The sequence below is a fragment of the Coccinella septempunctata genome, chromosome 8, assembly GCF_907165205.1.
Source record: "Coccinella septempunctata chromosome 8, icCocSept1.1, whole genome shotgun sequence".
Taxonomy (NCBI): Eukaryota; Metazoa; Arthropoda; class Insecta; order Coleoptera; family Coccinellidae; genus Coccinella; species Coccinella septempunctata.
The window spans coordinates 27,928,668-27,948,305 of NC_058196.1; the positions used below are offsets into that span (position 1 = coordinate 27,928,668).

The window sequence follows — 19,638 nt, forward strand, 5'->3', positions numbered from 1 at the left end:
GGCTGTCAGCCCTCCGCCACATCCCCCCCGCATTCGTCACGGATGAATCCACACTGCAGCATCACATGCAGATTTGAATATCTCCAGGCTTGGCGTTCAGCGTCGTGTTAGATGTTCCGGATTATTACATAACGCCATATCATAAGCGCGAATGAATTTTCAATTTCGCGCCCTTAATGCTTGTTCTTTTTCCATTACTGCGCGCCGCCAGCCCAGGGGGGTGGGGGGATTACCGCTGGATAACGTTTTTATGGCGGTTTCTCGGTTTCGAAGGCGGGAGCTTTGTGGATCTCCAGAAATTTGCTTAAAGATCCAATGTATCCGGAAAATTGCTTTGAGTCTCATCACGCTGAATCGTTAAGTTTTGATCAATAGGAGCAGGGATGATGTCAGGAGCGTTTTGTCGGCTGCTATTAAACAATTATTCCTTTGTTGGAGTTCTCTGCATTTCTTGCGCTCTGTAATGAATATTGCTTTGATGCTACACAGCGTCTTCGTCATCTGTTAATCGCTTATTGAGAAACATTGTCTGAGGTCATGAGGGGAGAAGGTGTTCATCCAGCCAAGTGGAAGGAATTCAAATTTTTGGTTAAGGTACAAGTCATTGCTAAAACAATACAGGGACTGGTCGACTTTGGAATCCCAAGTGACATTGCGTTAAATTTTCAATTTACCTTTTATTCATAAACTGAAGTCTTTCATCAATTTCAAACGGAGAAGGAGCTGAGTTCCTCTGACGAGGTCAAATGGGACCAAAACCATGGTCAGCATCTGCTGTTCTTCGGTGGAACGTTCTCCATTTAGTGGTCCTGACGATGGCAAAATTGTGTGCTTCAATTCAGATCGTAACACTTGTTGATATTCATATCGGCGGATGGCATTAATCTGAATTGATTCTTTTCTGAAGCGGTAACAGAGCAGTAATAATTAAAAAGAATGCATGAATATATCTTTGGACTGTCGATATTTGCCCCAATTTGGACAGTCGCTGACATATAAACAAAAATAAACTGATTTTGAGGCTGATATCATTCATCAATTTGTACAATATGAATAATTTAATTTACAACATCCATCTTTAATCACAGATTATCTCAAAATATATCACATTTCTTCTCGAAATTCATGTTGTCCCCAGAGCCACAACTGAAATCCTCCACGAATTCCTCGATATTGCTGACGATTCCATTGACTCTCACTTTCTCTACAGAATCTAGATAGTTGGTGTACTTGGCACAGAACGGCCTTGCGAAATACACCCAAAATAGCTGTTCTGGAGGCAGTTCTACCCCTGGCAGATTTGGTTCCCTACCATTCCTCTCCAACCAATGTTTGTAAGCTTCATATGACGCTTTAACACCGGCTAAATGCATGAGGTCTTCTTCGGAGGCTTGGGTAGCGTTGTGTTTCTGTGGAAAATGTTGAGGAAAATATTAGAATGTGGTTTCCTTTGACCTCAAGAATCTACTGTTAAAATATTTGTACTATAGTCAAAGATTCACCATTCACCCTATAAAGGGTCAGTCGTTGACTCGTTCAAATATTTAAACACGTCAGTTATGTTCATCACATATTTTCCGAAGTGATTTGACATCGTGATAAAAAGCGTAATTGCTGAGACTTTACGTAGAACGGACAACACAGCGCTGGTTTAAGATATAAAAATGTTTTGACAAGCGTCATAACCCCATATTTTCATACTATACTCCATTCACTTTTATTTTAGCAGTCGGTTGGCCATGGAAATTTGACACATTTCACTCTGTATAGTACGAAAATGTGGGGTTATGACGCTTGTCAAATAATTTTTGGGTTTTAAATCAACGCTATGTTGCCCGTTCTACGTAAAAGTTTCTGTTATTACGTATTTTATCCCAATGTCGAATCTCTTCGGAAAATGTGTGACGAACATAATTGAAGTTTATACAAACTGATTGAAGGCATACCATAGCCATATGCATGCAAAATACAAGAGATCAGTATAATATCATAATATGCACTAGCTTGAGGAGAGTTAATGTTCGTTATCTTCTTTGGCTAAAGTTTGAATACGTTACATCAGTTGTAGATTTAAAAATATCAACCCGAAGATGAAATGCATATGATGCAATGGTTGGGAATGGGTATCTCCCGAAGGAATTAACAGATAATTACAAGAATGTTAAATTCTTCAACAAAAATCATCTTGTATCAATATAAGTGAATGGAATTAAAGGAAGTTTCAAGTGAAGATGAACTTCACCTTTGAACAAAAATTTTACATGAATAAACAATTAGCAGGACATCTGGCGCGTATTTGTGGCTGTTCATCTTAAAACATTGATATAATAATAATCATTAGGCATTTATTGGTACCTTAAGACATTTACAATGTATACCACGAGTCAAATGAACAATAGGAAAATCAATTTTCGGGAACTTATTCTACGATGACATTAATCGAAAATCCTGTAGTAAACTTTTCGCATTAATTCACTCAAACATAAAATTCTCAAATGCCACCACTTTTTTGGGTCTTCCAATGGAAGGAAATTCTTTGTCATCCTCTTCATTCACAATCTTTCAGATTGTGGAAATATTCAGCTGAAATATAAGTCGTTTAGATTTAGATGAAACATTATATAAATTCTCTTACATTGAATATGTTCGCTACCGTCTGACGTATTGTGGATTTTAGAATATCAGGGTATAACTCTTTGAATGATCGAACTTGAATTCTAAGTAGCACTTCCTGAAACCCTGTCTCTTTTTTCAATCACTTTCGACATTTTCGTAATAAAAATTGATGTTACTTGTGGCAACGGTGTTATGACATTAACGACATTTCATGAGTGCCAACCTTACTCCGTTCTAGTTACAAAAACTTGAGAAAATTATTTCATGGCCAACCGACTGCTAAAATGAATGTGAATGGAGTATATGCTGAGCGGAATGTATCAAATTTCCATGGCCAACCGAATGCTATAAAATAAAAGCGAATGGTGTATACTTACACCCTCTTTTGAAAAGTTTAATGAATGTAATTCTATAAATTCTCTTTCCTGAGAAGGAAAAGAGGCTAGTATTTTCTACAAATAAGGAATATATCGCCACTCTTGAAAACAAAGGCACCAATCCAGAATTCCGTTTGAGTGCAACGATCAATTTTCGTGGCCGCCTTGGATTTATCGCAAAAAACGAACTGATTATCCGCAGTCAAACGCGGTATTTATTATTTACATGGTCGTCTGGGGTGGTCGTCCTCCCGAACAGTCTGCCCAAACATTTAAGCCTGTCTTCGTAATTCAGAAGGGTGACAGGGGTCCACCAGCTCTTGGCCTCTCCCCCCATTTCTTTGTGTTTCGTCGCTGCGAATATTTGCCATACTTTATTGCCGATGACAGAGCCAAGTGCGCCGTAATTCAAGTATTTTGGCCGGTCCTTCTCGTAGTAGATGCTGTTGAGGATGCCGACTGGGACCACTGAAAAAAAAAGGTAATTGATGTTTCCCACTGACTATATACTTTTGGTGGTTTTTGAGCAATCTCACCATGAATAATCAGATAAGGACGAATGGACTTGAAATTTGGTTTATCATTTTACAGGCTGAGTATACTGAGTGAAAGTAACGCACAAAATTCATATTTATGGTAGTTACTTTTTTGTAGAACAAAGGCTAGCTATAAACAGATTTATTTTAAATCACGCAACTTCAACGTGCCATGAATAATTGAGAATTTTGTCATCCTACTTCCATGAGAGGTGAAAGGTAGTTGAGTTTTTCCATGGTAAACCTAATGGTTGAGGAACCCAAGAGGAAAATTGGGGATTTACTCGAAGGTTAATATAGGGGGAGTTACTTTTTACCCTGTAGAGTACTTCTACCAAAAATTAGACATGTATATAGGGGGAATTGTCTAGTAGGGGAGACTAGGGAGCCTTGATACATGGGGAGGCTTGATACAGGCTTATATCCGCGATCTGTAGCCGTTTTCAAAAGTATTATACTAGTGAACACTATTCTTTGGCAGAGGGCATTGCGTGACGTTAATATGTAAGGCTAACAGTAGTTTGTTTGTGAAATATTCAACGAATTCGATGTGAGAAATTGTAAGTTTTTACTCAAGTTACCTAAGGGTTTTATGATCATGCATTAATTCTTCGGCATAAACAAACATTTCACTGGGAAATATGCATAAAACTACTCAATTTACAGTTTTATTCGCTTTTCAAAATATATGGGTATAAGATGAAAACATAAATCACTTTAAAAATTGCTTTCAGGGAGGTTTGAGACATTTGTCGTGGGGAGGCCTGATACATGTATAATCTTCAAAAAATATTCCGTAGCTAGTTGGATAGGCCTACATGAAGGCGTCTTCACCATCCAACATATCAAAGGGATTTTTAAAAACCGTACAATTCCCATGTATTTAACGAGGCCGACTTTTCTTGTGTGGAAGTGACTAACTGACAATTTCCTGATTTTTCTACACCTATAGGACCAAAGCAAGCCAGAATCATTGCTGACCTACCTACTGAGCTGAATAATCCTCTCGATTACTCTCCCAGTACATCGTATCAATCCTCCCATATGTGGGGAGGTTTGAGACAGTTTACATGTTTTTCTGTTCAACGTTCTGTACAGAATAAGATGTTTATGTTTTGCGACTTCTATATTTATTTTGTTGAACGATTAATTGAAGAATTATATAATATAAAAAAAGTCCTGCTTCTTCATATAATTCAGTTTCCAGATTAAAAATTCCAAAAAACGTATCAACCCTCCCCAGTCTCCCCTACAGCCTGACGAAAATGTGTGGGAGGGCGCCAAACTTGGCGCGACGTGTACATTCTTGAGCGCGGTGGTTTTTTTTCTTAAATTGATGCTAATGATTAAAGAATAACGAAAGAAATATAATCTGACAGTTTCAGCAAGCCGAAACAGTAAAAATTGGCCATAAGGGTCACAAAAATAATTATTTTTGAATTATCTCCTTTCCTAGGCTTTAAATTGTTTCTGCATTCATTATAAAAGTTTTAGAACATAACATTTTCTACGAATTTTGTCCGAAGCAATTTTTTTCTACGTTTGAAAGTTTCTGAGATACAAGCCGATGAATGTACATTAAACTGGGTTTCTTTAATGACTTTGGCCTTTCGCATGTGTGGGTAAGCTCCTTGCCTTCAATACCCTCTAGCTCAAAAACGGGCAAGAAAAATTGCTTCAGACAAAAGTTGTATAGAATTTTATTATCTACATCTTTCATAATGAATACAGAAACGATCAGAGGTACATGAAGGGAAATATCCTTAAAAAAGCCTTGATATCATTTTCAAACTGTCAGATTAAGAAAACCCCCCGATTTTTGTCAGATTAATGGGTCAACACGTCTGCAACACCGAGATCAACCATCTGTATGAAAATCTGACATGCTCGAGTATGTACAAGTAACGATTTTTTTTTTGCATTTTCAAAGGACCGCTGTGACCTTGCATCAAGTCTGAATTGTCAGCTACTTGAAATGTAACTTCCTTTGGGTCCAATTAACCCATCCTCTTAAAATCTGACACGCTCAAAAAAATATTTTTACCATTTTCAACTCTTCCGTACGGCCAGCCCCACCACGCAAACTGTCAGATTAAGATGAATTTATTATCAGAGACACGTAGGGCATATACAGTATCTTAATCTGATACACTAGGGTTAGAGTATGTACAAGGTGATTTTTTACATCTTTGAGAACTTGCAGACGCTTTCCCCACCGCTAAAATTGCATAAATCATAGAACAGTTTTTCTTTCTACTATCTAATCTTTAAAATCAACCAGGTCACCACGACACTGGAGTAAATCCCAATTTAGAATCGTCGGCTCCCCAACTCCCCTTTAGCAAAGTGTAGTAAGTAGTAAGTAGAGCATGGAATTGCTGTATGGGATGGAAGAGCAAGAGCTGCAACCGTTGCTCAAGATCGACTAATCAGAATCAATAGGCCAATCTGACAAGCTATAGTTTTTGTTCAAACAATCAGAAATTGGGAATAGCGGCGGTTTTAAGGTATCCATGGGCACTGTGTATTGTGAAAACAATGAAGGATAATGGAAGTACGACAGCGTTTCAAAAACAACTTTTTAATTAAGCGTCTATTCGTCTGTATATTCAGACTTATTCACTGCTAAAATTATAATAAATCGAAAAACAATAAACATCGATTATTTGTTTAGCCTACAACGATTAATTTTGGGTGAGTCTCTCTTGTGTGTTGGATGTCCTTTATTGTTTTTTGATTTATCATATTTTTAGCTGTGAAAAAGTCTGAATATACAGACGAAACGTCGCTTGATTAAAAAGGCTGTCCTATTTCCATTATCCTTCATTGTTTCCATAACCGATAAGGACGTGAATATTATTCTAATGTGTATAATGAACATGTCTTGATATCAACATATCTTTTCGGTGGTGGCACAGTGTGCGTTTGGATAGAAATTTGTTTTTATGGGTGCAACTATGATAGCTGGTTAAGGTGATTTGATTGTAAAACCTTTTACGTCTCAATGTGGTGAATAATTTTCCATTCCACAGTTGAACAGGATGAGCAGGCTGAGCAGGCTGATAGACCCACCCTGTAACTCTAATTTATTTACGACCGAAACGAACAACTAATTACCCCCGCTTCCGAAATCTTCTTACGGAATTCGGCTCAACGGCGCGAGGGTTCACGACCCCAAATTCCAACACTTACCAAGAATGTTATCGAAGGGTGAAAGTGCGATATTGAGTCCTGTGACGAAGTCTGGATCCTCCAGCCAGTTCGTGCGAACCCGCCGACTAAGCTTGCGGAATTCGGCATCCAATCCGAATTGGTCCAGGTTCATCACTGACAAAAGGAGATTGTCCTCGTAGATTTTCACCTGGGAATAAGACGTCGATTTAGGTTTAGGCGAGAATGGGGAATTCTCCTCAATTTCGGTTACACAGCATATGCAAGTTTAAACTGAATAATTATGAGTTTCATTCATGAATTTTTCAAATGCACCGCGGAAACTATTCGAAATCATTCTACAAATATGAGGTTTCAAAATTTGAATCGCTTCGTTTCTAGTTTACCATTTGGCAACACCGCCTACTAGAAAAACAATGGCTTGTTGATTTACAGCCATCATAAGGCGCGTACTCACTGGCTAACCTCAACAGCAACCGGCCATAAAAATCCCATAAAATTTTACGACCTTCCTCGTTCGTCGCAGACTTCATAGACAGCCATCTTCGTCTATCTCATCAAGATCAATATTTGTTCTCCTTTATTATCAACGCATATTTCTATCTAAGATGAATTGATGGAATATAAACCGAGCACTGCATTATGGGTTGGAAATCGAGAAATATTGATGTCAAATGAGAATCAAAAATGTTTCAAGTCAATTTCAATTTTAAACAGCACAAGTGGAAATGTTCTTGAGTATTTCTTCCAAAAATGGTTAGATATGCTTAGGTTAGTTAAGGTTAGGTTAGCTAAGGTTAGGTTATAGCCCACGATACTAAATTGGGATTTACATGAGCGTCGTGGAGACCTAGTGGATTTTGAAGATTAGATGGTAGAAAGAAAAAAGATTCTATGATGTGTATGCACTTTCAGCGGTGGGGAAAGCGTCCGCAGGTTTTCAAAGCTGTAAAACAAATCGTCAGGTGAACATATTTTAGCGTGTCAGATTAAGATACTGTATATGCCCTTCGTGTCTCTGATAATAAATCATCCTAATCTGACAGTTTGCGTGGTGGGGCTGGACGTAAAGAAGAGTTGAAAATGAAAAAATATTTCTGAAGTGTCAGATTTTTAGAGAATATGTTAATTGGACCCTAAGGAAGCTACTTTTCAAGAGACTGATAATTCGAACGTGACGCAAGGTCACAGCGGTCCTTTGAAAATGCAAAAAAATCGCTACTTGTACATACTCGAATTAATCTGACACTAATCAAGGGGGCTTTCTTAATCTATCAGTTTGAAGATGATAACAATTTTTTTTAATATCTCCTTTCCTGCACCTCTAATTGTTTCTGTATTCATTATGAAAGTTGTAGATAATAAAATTCTATACAACTTTTGTCTGAAGCAATTTTTCATACCCTTAATCGTTTTCGAGCTAGAGGGTGATAAAGGCGAGGAGCTTAGCCACACATGCGAAAGGCCAAGGTCAATGTAGATCCCCAATCTTATCTACATTCATCGCCATATATCTCGAAAACGTTCAAACATAGAAAAAATTGCTCTGGACAAAATTCGTAGAAAATTTTATGCTCTACAACTTTTATAATGACTGCGAAAACAATCTGAAGCCCAGGAGAGGAGATGATTCGAAAAAACTCAGTTTTGTGAACTTTGTGGCCAATTTTTATTGTTTCGGCTTGCTGAAACTGTCAGATTATATTTTTTCCGTTATTCTTGAATCATTAGCTTTAGATTTAAAAAGAAGTCACCGCGCTCAAGAATGTACACGTGATTTTTTTTTGCAAGTTTGGCGCACTCCCACACATTTGTGGCACGCTTAAATTGTCAGATTACGAGATTATATACTTTTCAACATGTAATCAACCACATATCTTAATCTGAAACGCTTCTGAAATAGCTATGCGTTCAAAAACTGCACAAAGTACAAATTGGTAACCATTCTTTCACTGAATCATTCACTTATACTCACTTCACCGAAGGACGTACAAAGCTGATTCAATGAACTGAGATCCTCGTAAGAAACGATGTCGACGGCGCTATCCAGTAGTTTCTCCAAAATAACCTTCCTGGACACATCGTCAATCCAGTCGAGACCGCTCAGGATCTCTTTATATTGGTCCTTTATGTTATGGACCATATCGGTAACATCCCGTCTCGTTTCTTCGTCGAAGTATTGTTCGATATAAGCCGACGATATGACAGGACCCATTCTGAAAATTCATTTAGTTGCATTAGGAGTGCAACGGACAGTGAGGGATAGTGGACATTGTTATTTTTCAATGTATAAGAAGAATGGAGGGTATTGAGAGTATAGAATCATGTTTTAAATCATTAGATCGGAAGTTTTGTCTACCCATCAGTTTGGGTTTTCACAGTTTCAGGTGTAAAGTTATTTTTAGTACTGGTAGTAAGTACAAAATCATTTAAATTCACAATTTACCGAACAACAATTTGACAATTGACATTTTGACAATTGACAAGTGGAGAATGGCAGTGTAAAATTTGGTCCTATCATTTGTGTTGCACTTCTAAATGTTCGTAGGACCACATGATATCCAGAAATGTACTATTTACTTATCTAAAGAGGCAACAACGCCAAGTCGATGAAATCCCATAAAACTACGTTGGCAACGAAATTTTTTAATTGCATCCCAACGGATGATTCGCATCCGACCGCAGAGGCTCTACGCATACTTCGAACCATACGGATAAGTAAACACTTCGATCGATAATTTTAATTAACCGAATACAGTGGATGTTTCTTTGTCAAAGAAACATATGTTTCCCCCCGGGGACCAGGGACGATTGTACTTTACACGGTTTTCACGTAGGCTATTGCTTCTGCAAACATTCGCAGTTCCATGCTGTACTGGAAGTATTGAAAAATGCAGATTTTAATTCCAAATACAGGGTGTTTTCAAAGGTGAGGCTTTTTTCGACAGAAGATAGAACTCATCAAAGTAAGTCATTTAACTAAAAATTGTTTATATAAAATATCCAAGATGGTTCAGTACCAAGTTCATCGGATTAGATGCATCAGGTCACTTTGGAGAGAATCATAATTGTTGTATCGTGCAATTTAGGGCGAAAAAAAAAATGTAGAAAATCGAGGCAGTTTCTTGAAAGTGCTTATGTTAGTTATGTTGAAAAAGTGCTATGATGTTTTCCCATTTCATCCCATTATCACGACGATTGTTGGAATGTTCGAACTAGAAGATTGTGATGCTCATTGTGAAAAAATTCGTGAATAATTCAGACGAATTTTATTGGTGAGATTTTGAAGCATTATTCTATTTTTTACACTTGTGTCCTGAGTCTCTACTGTCAGTTGGTATTGAAATGAGCCATTTCATAAAATCGTGTAAGTTACTAAAAAATAATGAGAACAATTCGGCAATCCTAAGTTTCCATTTTCATTACCACGTAAATATCGAACAGGGCAATATCCTAAACGAAACCACATGGTCGAACCAGGAGATAAGTTTTTTCCCACTGTTTTGCGATAATTCAGCTAACAAACGGTCTAGAGTTGTATTAGGATCTATTTCAGTAATCATTTACAATTTTTTTTCAACTTTGTCATTTTGAAAGTTTTGATTTTTGGTGAAACTCTTCATTTTGAGCAGTTCTACCTCCTGTTGAAAAAAAGCCTTACCTTCAAATAAACCCTGTATACAACGTAATATAAAAAGCAACGCTAGAATTTCAAGTAACTTGTTGCAAGACACTATAATTTCATTAAGAAAAAATAAATGATAATAAAATTCAAATGAGGACTATAAACTCAATAATTCATATCAAATAATAATAATTTATAAACAGAAAAAATAGAGTGATATGCCTACACTTTATATCTTGAGAAATGAGATTCAAAAAAATATGTACCAAATATTGATGGACCACTCACTTTTCTTTCACAGATTCAACGCACATCTGCCACCTTGGCCTTCTTGAAACAGCAGTCAGAGATTCCATATATTCATGGGCTTTATTCACCAAATCACTCGGCATGAATTTGATGAAGTACTGTAGCGTATGCCAAGCCACAAAATTTGCCAGAACTCTGAAATTTAATTTAAGAATGAAGGATGTTTAAAGATTCTTTCAATATTCACTTTAATCATTTGTGATTTCATTCATGTAGTTTACTAATTACTGAGCATTTTTTATTGTTATGCATTTAGACATTAAGTACCTACACTGTTGTCTTCTCTTTAATTCTTTTTTGCTTAATTGCTTACTGCAATTAATAATAAAATAATGCCTGCAGGCATTATTCACTCTGTTGAATAATAAATTAGATAATAATGTCATTTCAGTTTTGTTGCTTAGTTCCTAACCTAATTATATTATTAATACATTTTACCTTTTTTAACTACTTCGTATTTTTCGTGTTTATGACTCCAGGCATGCGATTACATTATAAGTAAATAGATCAGATGATAATCATCAGTTAATACTTATGTTTCTGTTGTTAAAAACAAGGAAGTAACTAAGCAATAAAAACTTGAATAAAATTATCATCAATAAACAACAAACCCCTCATATCTACAAACGACTGGAACAGAATAACGCAATAAATCCACTACAAGAGTAAGAGAAGAAAATCAGCAGAAGCAAATATGAGGGAGTGAATTTCTTGCCGTTTTGCTCGAAAAGTAAGAAATCCGCAATCGGAAGGGCCCTATTCAATTTGTTGCCATATCTCACTCAAAAAAGTCGCTCTTGTAAATTATTGACGAGAGTCTATCGAGCAACGAAAAGCTCGAGATGGTGGAATGAATATAGAGAAGATACGAGCGATGCAAACCCGATGGCGGATATTGCGGAAATATCGGAATATCTAAACATATCGATCAGAGCCCGAAATAGTTTGTTTATAGTTCGCCGGCCGGACCTGCTAGCTGCACAGCCACGTTTACAGTTATGGGATCGTGAGCAGGCCAAGGAGAAACTAGGGTCTTTCTGAAGTATCAGTTGTGGGATTGCATAATGTAATCTTGGCTTGTGCGTCGTTCAATCCGAGATCGGGAGTTTCTGCCAAATTGTTTCATAATTAATAGCCCCGAGATATTGGCGGCTGCCCGAGCTCTACAATAGTTTCGTACGCCAAGCCACTCTGCTGACCCTTCGAATGTTACTCTTTATCTCAGGGAACATGGGAGAATCATTTGTATGATGATTTTCTCTTCGTAGCCATCATGGTTGAACGTATGACAGTGTTAAAACAACGTAGTAGACTTATATATCATTAAAATTAATTAAATTCAACTCAAACATCTCACCGTTTACTTGTATTCAGCATCAAATGCTCCAACTCCCTCAGATAGAAAGGATCTGGCACCAGAATCTGGTCATCGTAGCCAAACTTGGCACCCGGTGATAAGATACCATTTATGTATTCGTACCAGTTGATACTCCTGAAGTCGTATATCAGTTCTGACAGCACATACAGATTATACAGGTTGGTCATATTGTTTCTCATGCCGTTGTTGGAAATCTGGAATGAAATGGAGATAAAAATTCAAGGTTCCCCTGAAAAGGGTTCGGGAAAATAATGTACTGACCTCTGCTAGTTTCTTCGTGAATTCCAAGACATCTTTCTGTTCAATCCTAGCATTAACAAGGCTGGAACCGAAGTAGACTGCTACTTCCTCCATGTACCGTAGGTAGGTACGTTGGATGTCAGCGTCTATTGGCTGGTTATGAGTTTTATAGGGATCACTGAGCTACAACAATCAATAATAATCAGAATATGCAGATTTATTATTCATTTATTCTTTCATAATATTGCCTCTGAAACCATCATCTTGGATATAGACTGCTCAATGGAATCAACACATGCAAACTATACGGAGGTAAGAAACAGAACACCCAGTATTAATGAATTAGGCACCGAAGTGATCGACTGGCTTCGTGCAGAGAACGGAGAACGACCTTGAAAAATTCATAAACTTCAGTGATGATTTCAGACTTTGTTTGGCCATATATAATGGTTGTACAAGAGTGAGAAGGCTCGGGGCAACAACCTTCGTGGTTCCCAGTCCGACAGAGGTCGCTTTAGAATAAATATAAGTGTTGAAGAGCTAAATAAGTCAATAAGGTTAGGAAGTAACGTCAATTTAATTCTGTACCGGGTGATTGTTTATATTTCATTCAATAGCTATCTCAGTTAACATTGGTCTTACGAAAACCTTTAAGTGGAAACACTTGAAGAAATTGTTGCACTGGAACCTTACAGTTTCTGTATCGATAATACTGCATTTAAAGAATGGAGTCTTTGATATACAGTTACTGTATAGTTTCAGCATTGCAGCGTCGAGGGTAGGTAGGTACTAACGTTACAGTACGTTATTCTAAAAAAAAACACTTTTTTCTCATACCATTTTTTCCAATTCGGGCCTGATAAAAAGATATAGCCATTATAAGTTTTCATAATGTGCTGTGCGAAAGTACCTTTAGAATAACTTGCTTAATCTGTGACACTACAGATCTGTGGATCTTTCAAACAGAGTTGTACTCAGCTAAAGTAGCCAATTTTTCAAATTTCACCGATACTTTTTGGTTTTTGAACATCAAATTACTCGAAAACACCGCATTATATGAGAAAATATGAGGAACAGTTTAATTTTACAAAACATTCAGATATTCATCAGATAGCGTCCAACTTAGTTTCAAGACTTGAGTTATTTGAATTTTTGGTATTTTTGTGGTACCTAATGGTCATAATGAGAAAACTGGAAGACGTAGATGCTCTTGTGTTCGAAAAAGATTCATCAAATGAATGAAAAACTATATTCCGAAATTCATTTCATTCGATAAAACTGTTTGTGCAATAGAACTGGAAATAACATTTTTTTATGGTTCTTCAACAGCCTGTATTTTGTAAACCGAGCTGATTCGGGAAAAATGGTTAAGGAAAAAAGTGTTTTTTTCGACCCCAAGAATCTGTTCAACTTATTCAATGAATAAAAGTTTTGTTTGATCAAATGAATTTTTTTTTGGATTATTATACAAACAGAATATGGGATCCGTTATTGCGAGGCAGTTTCTTTATCATTTGAAGTGCATTGCTGTACATTTTTGTACAGACTATAGAATCATCGCTGTATTCTAAGTGCAGCAACGCTGAACTATATTCATATATGAAGTGGTACCCCTCAGAAGCTCCGTAAGCTTGTACGAGTTCGGAGAATCAGTTGTGTTCTGTGTAGGCTTTGTTACTGTGTCTTCACGCTACCTTAGACACAGCACTGTCGATTTGAACCCAACAGTGAATGTTGGTCCGTACCCGCATGGACTAGAAAATTCCTTCTCTAGCCCGGGATCGAACTCGGTACCTTGTGGTTGAGAAATTATGAGCCGACGCTTCTAACCACCAAGCTACGGACGCTATACTGTGGCTATGCATCAAATACAGTTTGTACTGTATATACAGTAACTAAGAAGTTCAGCGGGACGTATACGGTCTGTTTAGATAGATTGAGTTTAGCATTTCAAGGGCAGCAACGCTGTACTGTTTTTATGCAGTGACCAATCAAGGTTGAAACTGTAATTCACAACATTTCTGCTTACAATTCACATCAAACAGGGTTCTTTTGGCAGAATTCGAGAGAGCGAACACCTGTTAAAAGTAAGAAAATAAACTTTCACCTAATAACCAGTTCCAATAATGAATTTCCTTCGGCATCCCTCACCCCTTGTCAAGAATCGGACCTTTCCCTATAGGATTCGATTCCGTCGGCCAACAACTCTATCCCGAGTCATCTCGGCCCGTCCTAACTGATCGAGCACCATTCCCTCACCGAAGCAATCTAAAGCCCCAGAACTTTCTCGTGCCCGAATACGTTTTCCGCGGAATTAAAAACGAAACGGGTGTAACTCAATGAAAACATCACGTGAATTCATCGAAACAGCTCCGGGACGAATTCAAAGTTGTTTTTTCCGAGAGATAAAATCCCGAAATGAACGTTACGCTAGAGAAAACAGGAAGGAGATAACCCCGTACCGTTTATGGCGGCAGGGTCTCGGATTAAAATTTTCACTCACTTGTAAAACGTATTTGGTCGGGTCTTTTTTATCCCGCTCCACAGACACATCAATGAAAAATTCGAAATTGACGCCCATCCGTCTGAGCTTGTGCACGGCCTGCTGCCAATCAAACTCCTGCTCGTTCCAGTTGTCGCCCTCGAGTATCGGCCATCCGCCCATCCTTCTGAAAATTTGTTTCATCCACTTCAATCCGTCCGTCTCGAGGGCTGATTCGTTCATGCAGGCCCTGAAACGGATTAATGCGACATTGTTAACAGGATAAGTCGACTTTTTTTTAGAGGAGATGGATCAGACGGAAGATTTCTAGTACCCAGAGTTGTTGAAAAGGGCAAGGGAGTTCATAACTTATATTTTTCGGTGTCTATTACTTGTCTGATACATTTGGGATTAGCCCGTTTTGTTTCTCGATCATTTCCACATTTTCTACGTTCGTTGTTGCACCTTTAAGGTGCCGAGGAGACACAGTTAGAAATATGTTCCTTATTTGCTATGTATCATTTTGAGACCACGCAGGAAACGCGATTTTAAAAGATATATTTGTGCCATATTTGTGATGTATCATTTCGAGATTATGGAGAGAACAATATTATATGAGAGTTTTATGATCCCTGGTGAATTATTTAGAAATTGTTCTTAATTGTTTCGTTTTAACATCATGAAGAGAACAGGATGAGCGAAAGTAGTGAAGGGGTTTTATTGATTTAGTTCTTGGAAGGGGGGGTATAATTACAACCAGTACCGCCCCCGTGGGTGCGCCCCTGACTTGAAATCGTTCGATAGGTACTTTAAGAGATATCCATCTCTGTAGCCATCTATCTGGAAAATCAAGCTCAATGGACAAAAGAGCCAAGCAATATTACTACAGAAGAAAAGAATGCGACCCACAACGAAACTGGATGTTGACGGCGAAGAAATCGACTGGAAAAATGAAGCCAAATATTTAGGAATAACGCTTGACAAAGGACTTACTTGGAAAAGTCATATCGAACAAGCAATCGACAAAACGAAAGCAGCGATGAATAGACTCTATCCTCTGATAGGAAGAAGAAGCCACATGTCGAAAGAGACAAAATTGAAGATAATCAGAGCCGTTGCTAGGCCTCAACTGACTTATGGATCAGAGTTGCCTGGGGTTTCGCGGCAAAGAGCCTTATCAAAAGAATTCAGGCCACTGAAAACAAGCTGCTACGATGTGCAATAGATGCACCTTGGTTTGTCAGGAATAGACAGATTTATAAGGACCTGGAATGGGAAACCATAACGGAATTCATGAACAGAAAAGCAGAGAAATTATTCGAAACAGCGAAAAACCATCCGAATCAAGAACTCAGGAGACTAGTGGATTACGACCCAGAGGAAGACAAAAGGAGAATGCGAATTTACCGAAGGAGACCAAGAGATCAATTAAAAAGAGATTAAAATAACAACAGAAACTTATTGAAAAATTCAATAAAGTGTTAATCCAATAGAGGATAAACACATAAATCCCAGCACGATAGTGTGCGAGAAGAAAACCGACCAAGAGAACGGTTTATAGGCAAATGCCCGGAACCAAAATTCAAGAAGCAGTTGAGGGTTTTTAGTGGGTCTCGAGCTCAGGAGAGTGAGAAACCCCACACTGTTCCCCCTCAGGAGGGTGGTTCGTCTGTCTTGCAGATTTTCCCCCTGCTACACCAAAAAAAAAACATTATGTATTTCTTTTTCCCCAGATTAATGATTGAGAATTTCTTCTATATTTGCGATGTATCATTTTGAGATCATGGAGGTAACATGATTGTATGAGCGACATATTGGGAAATAATTCTTTGGTCCTTGGACATAAATGAATTTCCTCAAATACCTCATCGAATTAATATATGATTTGTTAAAATATTTCCTTGTCAACAATGAATGATACTAACGTTGTTTCTTTAAAATCCAGAATTTGAGGTCAATATTCATATTCCTTTCACTTTGCATTAGGAATATTACGAAAATGAGTTTTGAATATATGCTGAGCGAAAATATAAGGTATTTCTCAATTTTTTATAACAGCATTTTTCTATTTCTCAAAGGTATCAGCGAAAGAGCTAATAAGGAACAAATATTTACATGATCTATATTCGCTCCAAAAAGGTCATTTATGTTATGTATTTGTGACGAACAAAGAAATCTATAATAACAGAGGATAATCCGCTTAATTAATTGAATAATTTCAACATGAATTTTTTTATCTTGGTTTTGGAGAAGTATGTTCTTATGCCTAGGTATTTCTTGTACCCAATTTTCTGCTTTGGCCATATTCAAAAACTTATTGTCGATTTTCCTGCATTTTTTCAATCATATGATTACTGTAAAGAGAAGGGATAGTCGCTAATGTGGGTAACGTTAAATTCCTCTTCCGCTCGAAGCAATTCTTTTCCAATATAATAAGTGGACAGTAGAAACATCAAAATTACCTATAAAATTTTTTCGCTTGACCTAGAGGCTCGTCCGATAGATCAGCCTGCTCCAGCATGTTCTTAATCCTCGATTGGATCTCCTCCCTCATAATATCCGGTGCAGTGCGGAAATGCTCCCTCTCCAGGTTTGTGTTTTTCAGGAAATTTCCGCAGGAGAATTTATAGAAGTCGCGGCACGGATCCAAGCCAGCGTCGATTTGATTGAGCAAATTCATAGAGCTCTCCAGGCAGGTTGAACTGGTGCATATTTCCGGTTTTCCTGAAAGAGAAATAACTCAGATACTTTGGGAGTACACAACTCGAGTTTTAGGTAATACTGGACATGTTTTCATGTTCGGGTTGACCTCAATGATAGGAGTTGCGGAAAAATAGTCTCCTATCTTGAATTCCGAGTCTTGAGGTGCAAGAATTCACGAATATAAAGGAATTAATGGAAGAAAAAACCATTACATCAGTTAGAATAAAAAATATTGGAAATATTGAATTTACTTTTATGTTCAAATAACTCAGCAAAAAAAATTTCGAAAAAAATTAAAAAATTAATCGAATGAACAATTTCAACCATTATGCTGGGTAGATTTATCACAAAAGAAATAAGACACCAACTTCTACAAAAAGTTTATGGAAAACTAAAAATTGTTTAGCTTACTCTTCTCACAATAAGAATATCAAAAATAAATTTGTTTTCATTTTTCAAAATTTGTATTAGTGAAACTATGCTAATTTTTTAATTTTAACATTTTGAAGTTGAAATTGATACCGGATTTTGTTATATTTTATATTTCTCAATGAGCGTTTTCACTGGATGAAGTTGAGCACGACAAATTTCAAATTTAGTAAGTACTTACTCAAAATGATGTACAATAGAAGAACGACGAGGAATATTGTTACAAAAACAACTGCTAAAAGAATAAGACGCTTCTCCAATTTTGATCTTGGCATCCACAATTTCTCATATAAATTTTTTCGTTCTTTGAGATCTCTGAAATGCAAATAAATATTGAAATTATTCATTTATTTTTTTTATGATAAGAAATAATTTTATTCATCCCCTAGGAAAAGTACATTTATATAGGAAATGTCAAAGAAACCAATTGCTACAATTCAGAAAACAATAAAATAAAAGGAAACTCTATATAAGATAAGTAACAAAACAACGATGCAGAAGAGAGTGCAAATGAAATTCATGTATTGAAGTTACACAGTAAAAAACGTGTTGAATAAATATTTTTCTGTGAAATTTTAATAAATGAATTATTTGCATATTTGGCAATTAGTGGTTGAAATGATTGCAATTTGAAATAAATGTAAAATGGCAAAAATTTTAAAGAATGTAAACCTATTCAAGCAGTGAATAGTGCGGAGATTTCAGCTCTGATATAAAAAAACAATAGAATCAATATATATACTCACGATTTTTCCTCACTTTTTTTACCCATGCTAGCCGAAATGGATTACATCAATATCTAACCACAAGTCACAGAACAAATATAATAGACGAACGCTCATGAAAGTCACGAAACGTATGATACAATAGTTGCAACTAATTCAATGATGGATCGGTTATTAAGAGATACCCTAATTAGTGACCGCACTAATAAAAACCTTTATTAAGTACTCATTTGACGGTGCCATTCATCCAGCAAGGTGTTATTCAACGTCGAGTATTTTTGAATGCCAAACGTTGAGTGGGTGGTTCCTCTAATGGTCATTGTCGTGCATGTTGTTGGTAAGTTATGCGAAATCAACTGTGTAATCACCAGGAATTGACCCAGGCTGCAAGCGTAATCTATTTATAGACGTGAGAAATGACGCGGTATTGTATAATTAGGGGGGCATTATTTCCAGATGAAAATTGTGGATTTTCGAAATTGAAATATTTCTTCAACCTAAACATATTTTTCTAGGTATATTTTATAGGTGAGTCTACGCCACTGGTTTAAACGCCCGTTAAGGTGTGGCACCGTTGATTGATTAGGATAATGAAGACATCATGAAATGTTCTCAAAAAGTTTAATCTCGCAGAAGGAATAACCCTTACAGCAAATTTTCGAAAAGAACAACGCATCTGACACAGATTAGAAATTGCACCTGTTCATAAGGACCTAACCTACTGTAACCGCAGTATGGTCGCATGATATAATCTGACCATACCATCCTATTTGATTCAATTTTAGCCTATCAGCGCTGGATTCGCACACGTTATAATGCTACAAATACAGAAACAGGTGGTCTTGTGATACGCTTCACACGGTCCTCGATAATTTATTTGTGACAATAGAATATCTAGGCACAAATCGGCAGGATATCACCCAACCCAATGACCCAATTACCAGGAATTCATCATAGCCATTCTCCAACTGGGAGAGATTGAACATGCAGGCATGAAATGAAAAATTTCGCACCACTGGTGAATGGAAGTGTTCTCGAACTTTTTAT

The 19,638-nt window shown here is 37.0% G+C and overlaps 1 protein-coding gene across 1 annotated transcript; it reads right to left on the minus strand.

Annotated features, from left to right (window-relative positions):
* Positions 1-1,010: 1,010 nt before the first annotated feature.
* Positions 1,011-18,933, minus strand: LOC123319046 (neprilysin-2-like). Its single transcript, XM_044905889.1, has 11 exons — positions 18,613-18,933; positions 18,048-18,181; positions 17,197-17,458; positions 14,756-14,984; positions 12,274-12,435; positions 11,992-12,206; positions 10,614-10,769; positions 8,676-8,916; positions 6,722-6,890; positions 3,220-3,461; positions 1,011-1,409 (listed from the first exon to the last, which is right to left on the minus strand). Exons 1-11 carry the CDS (start codon positions 18,636-18,638, stop codon positions 1,095-1,097), a joined length of 2,151 nt encoding a protein of 716 aa, XP_044761824.1. The 5' UTR covers positions 18,639-18,933; the 3' UTR covers positions 1,011-1,094.
* Positions 18,934-19,638: the final 705 nt, after the last annotated feature.

Excerpts from the sequence above, each read along its gene's own strand:
- LOC123319046 (XM_044905889.1), bottom strand. The coding sequence starts at position 18,638 with ATGGGTAAAAAAAGTGAGGAAAAATC. Across the intron at positions 10,770-11,991 it reads ATGCTGAATACAAGTAAACG|AGTTCTGGCAAATTTTGTGG; the intron begins GTGAGATGTTTG and ends ATTAAATTTCAG. Across the intron at positions 8,917-10,613 it reads GTTGAATCTGTGAAAGAAAA|AATGGGTCCTGTCATATCGT; the intron begins GTGAGTGGTCCA and ends ATGAATTTTCAG.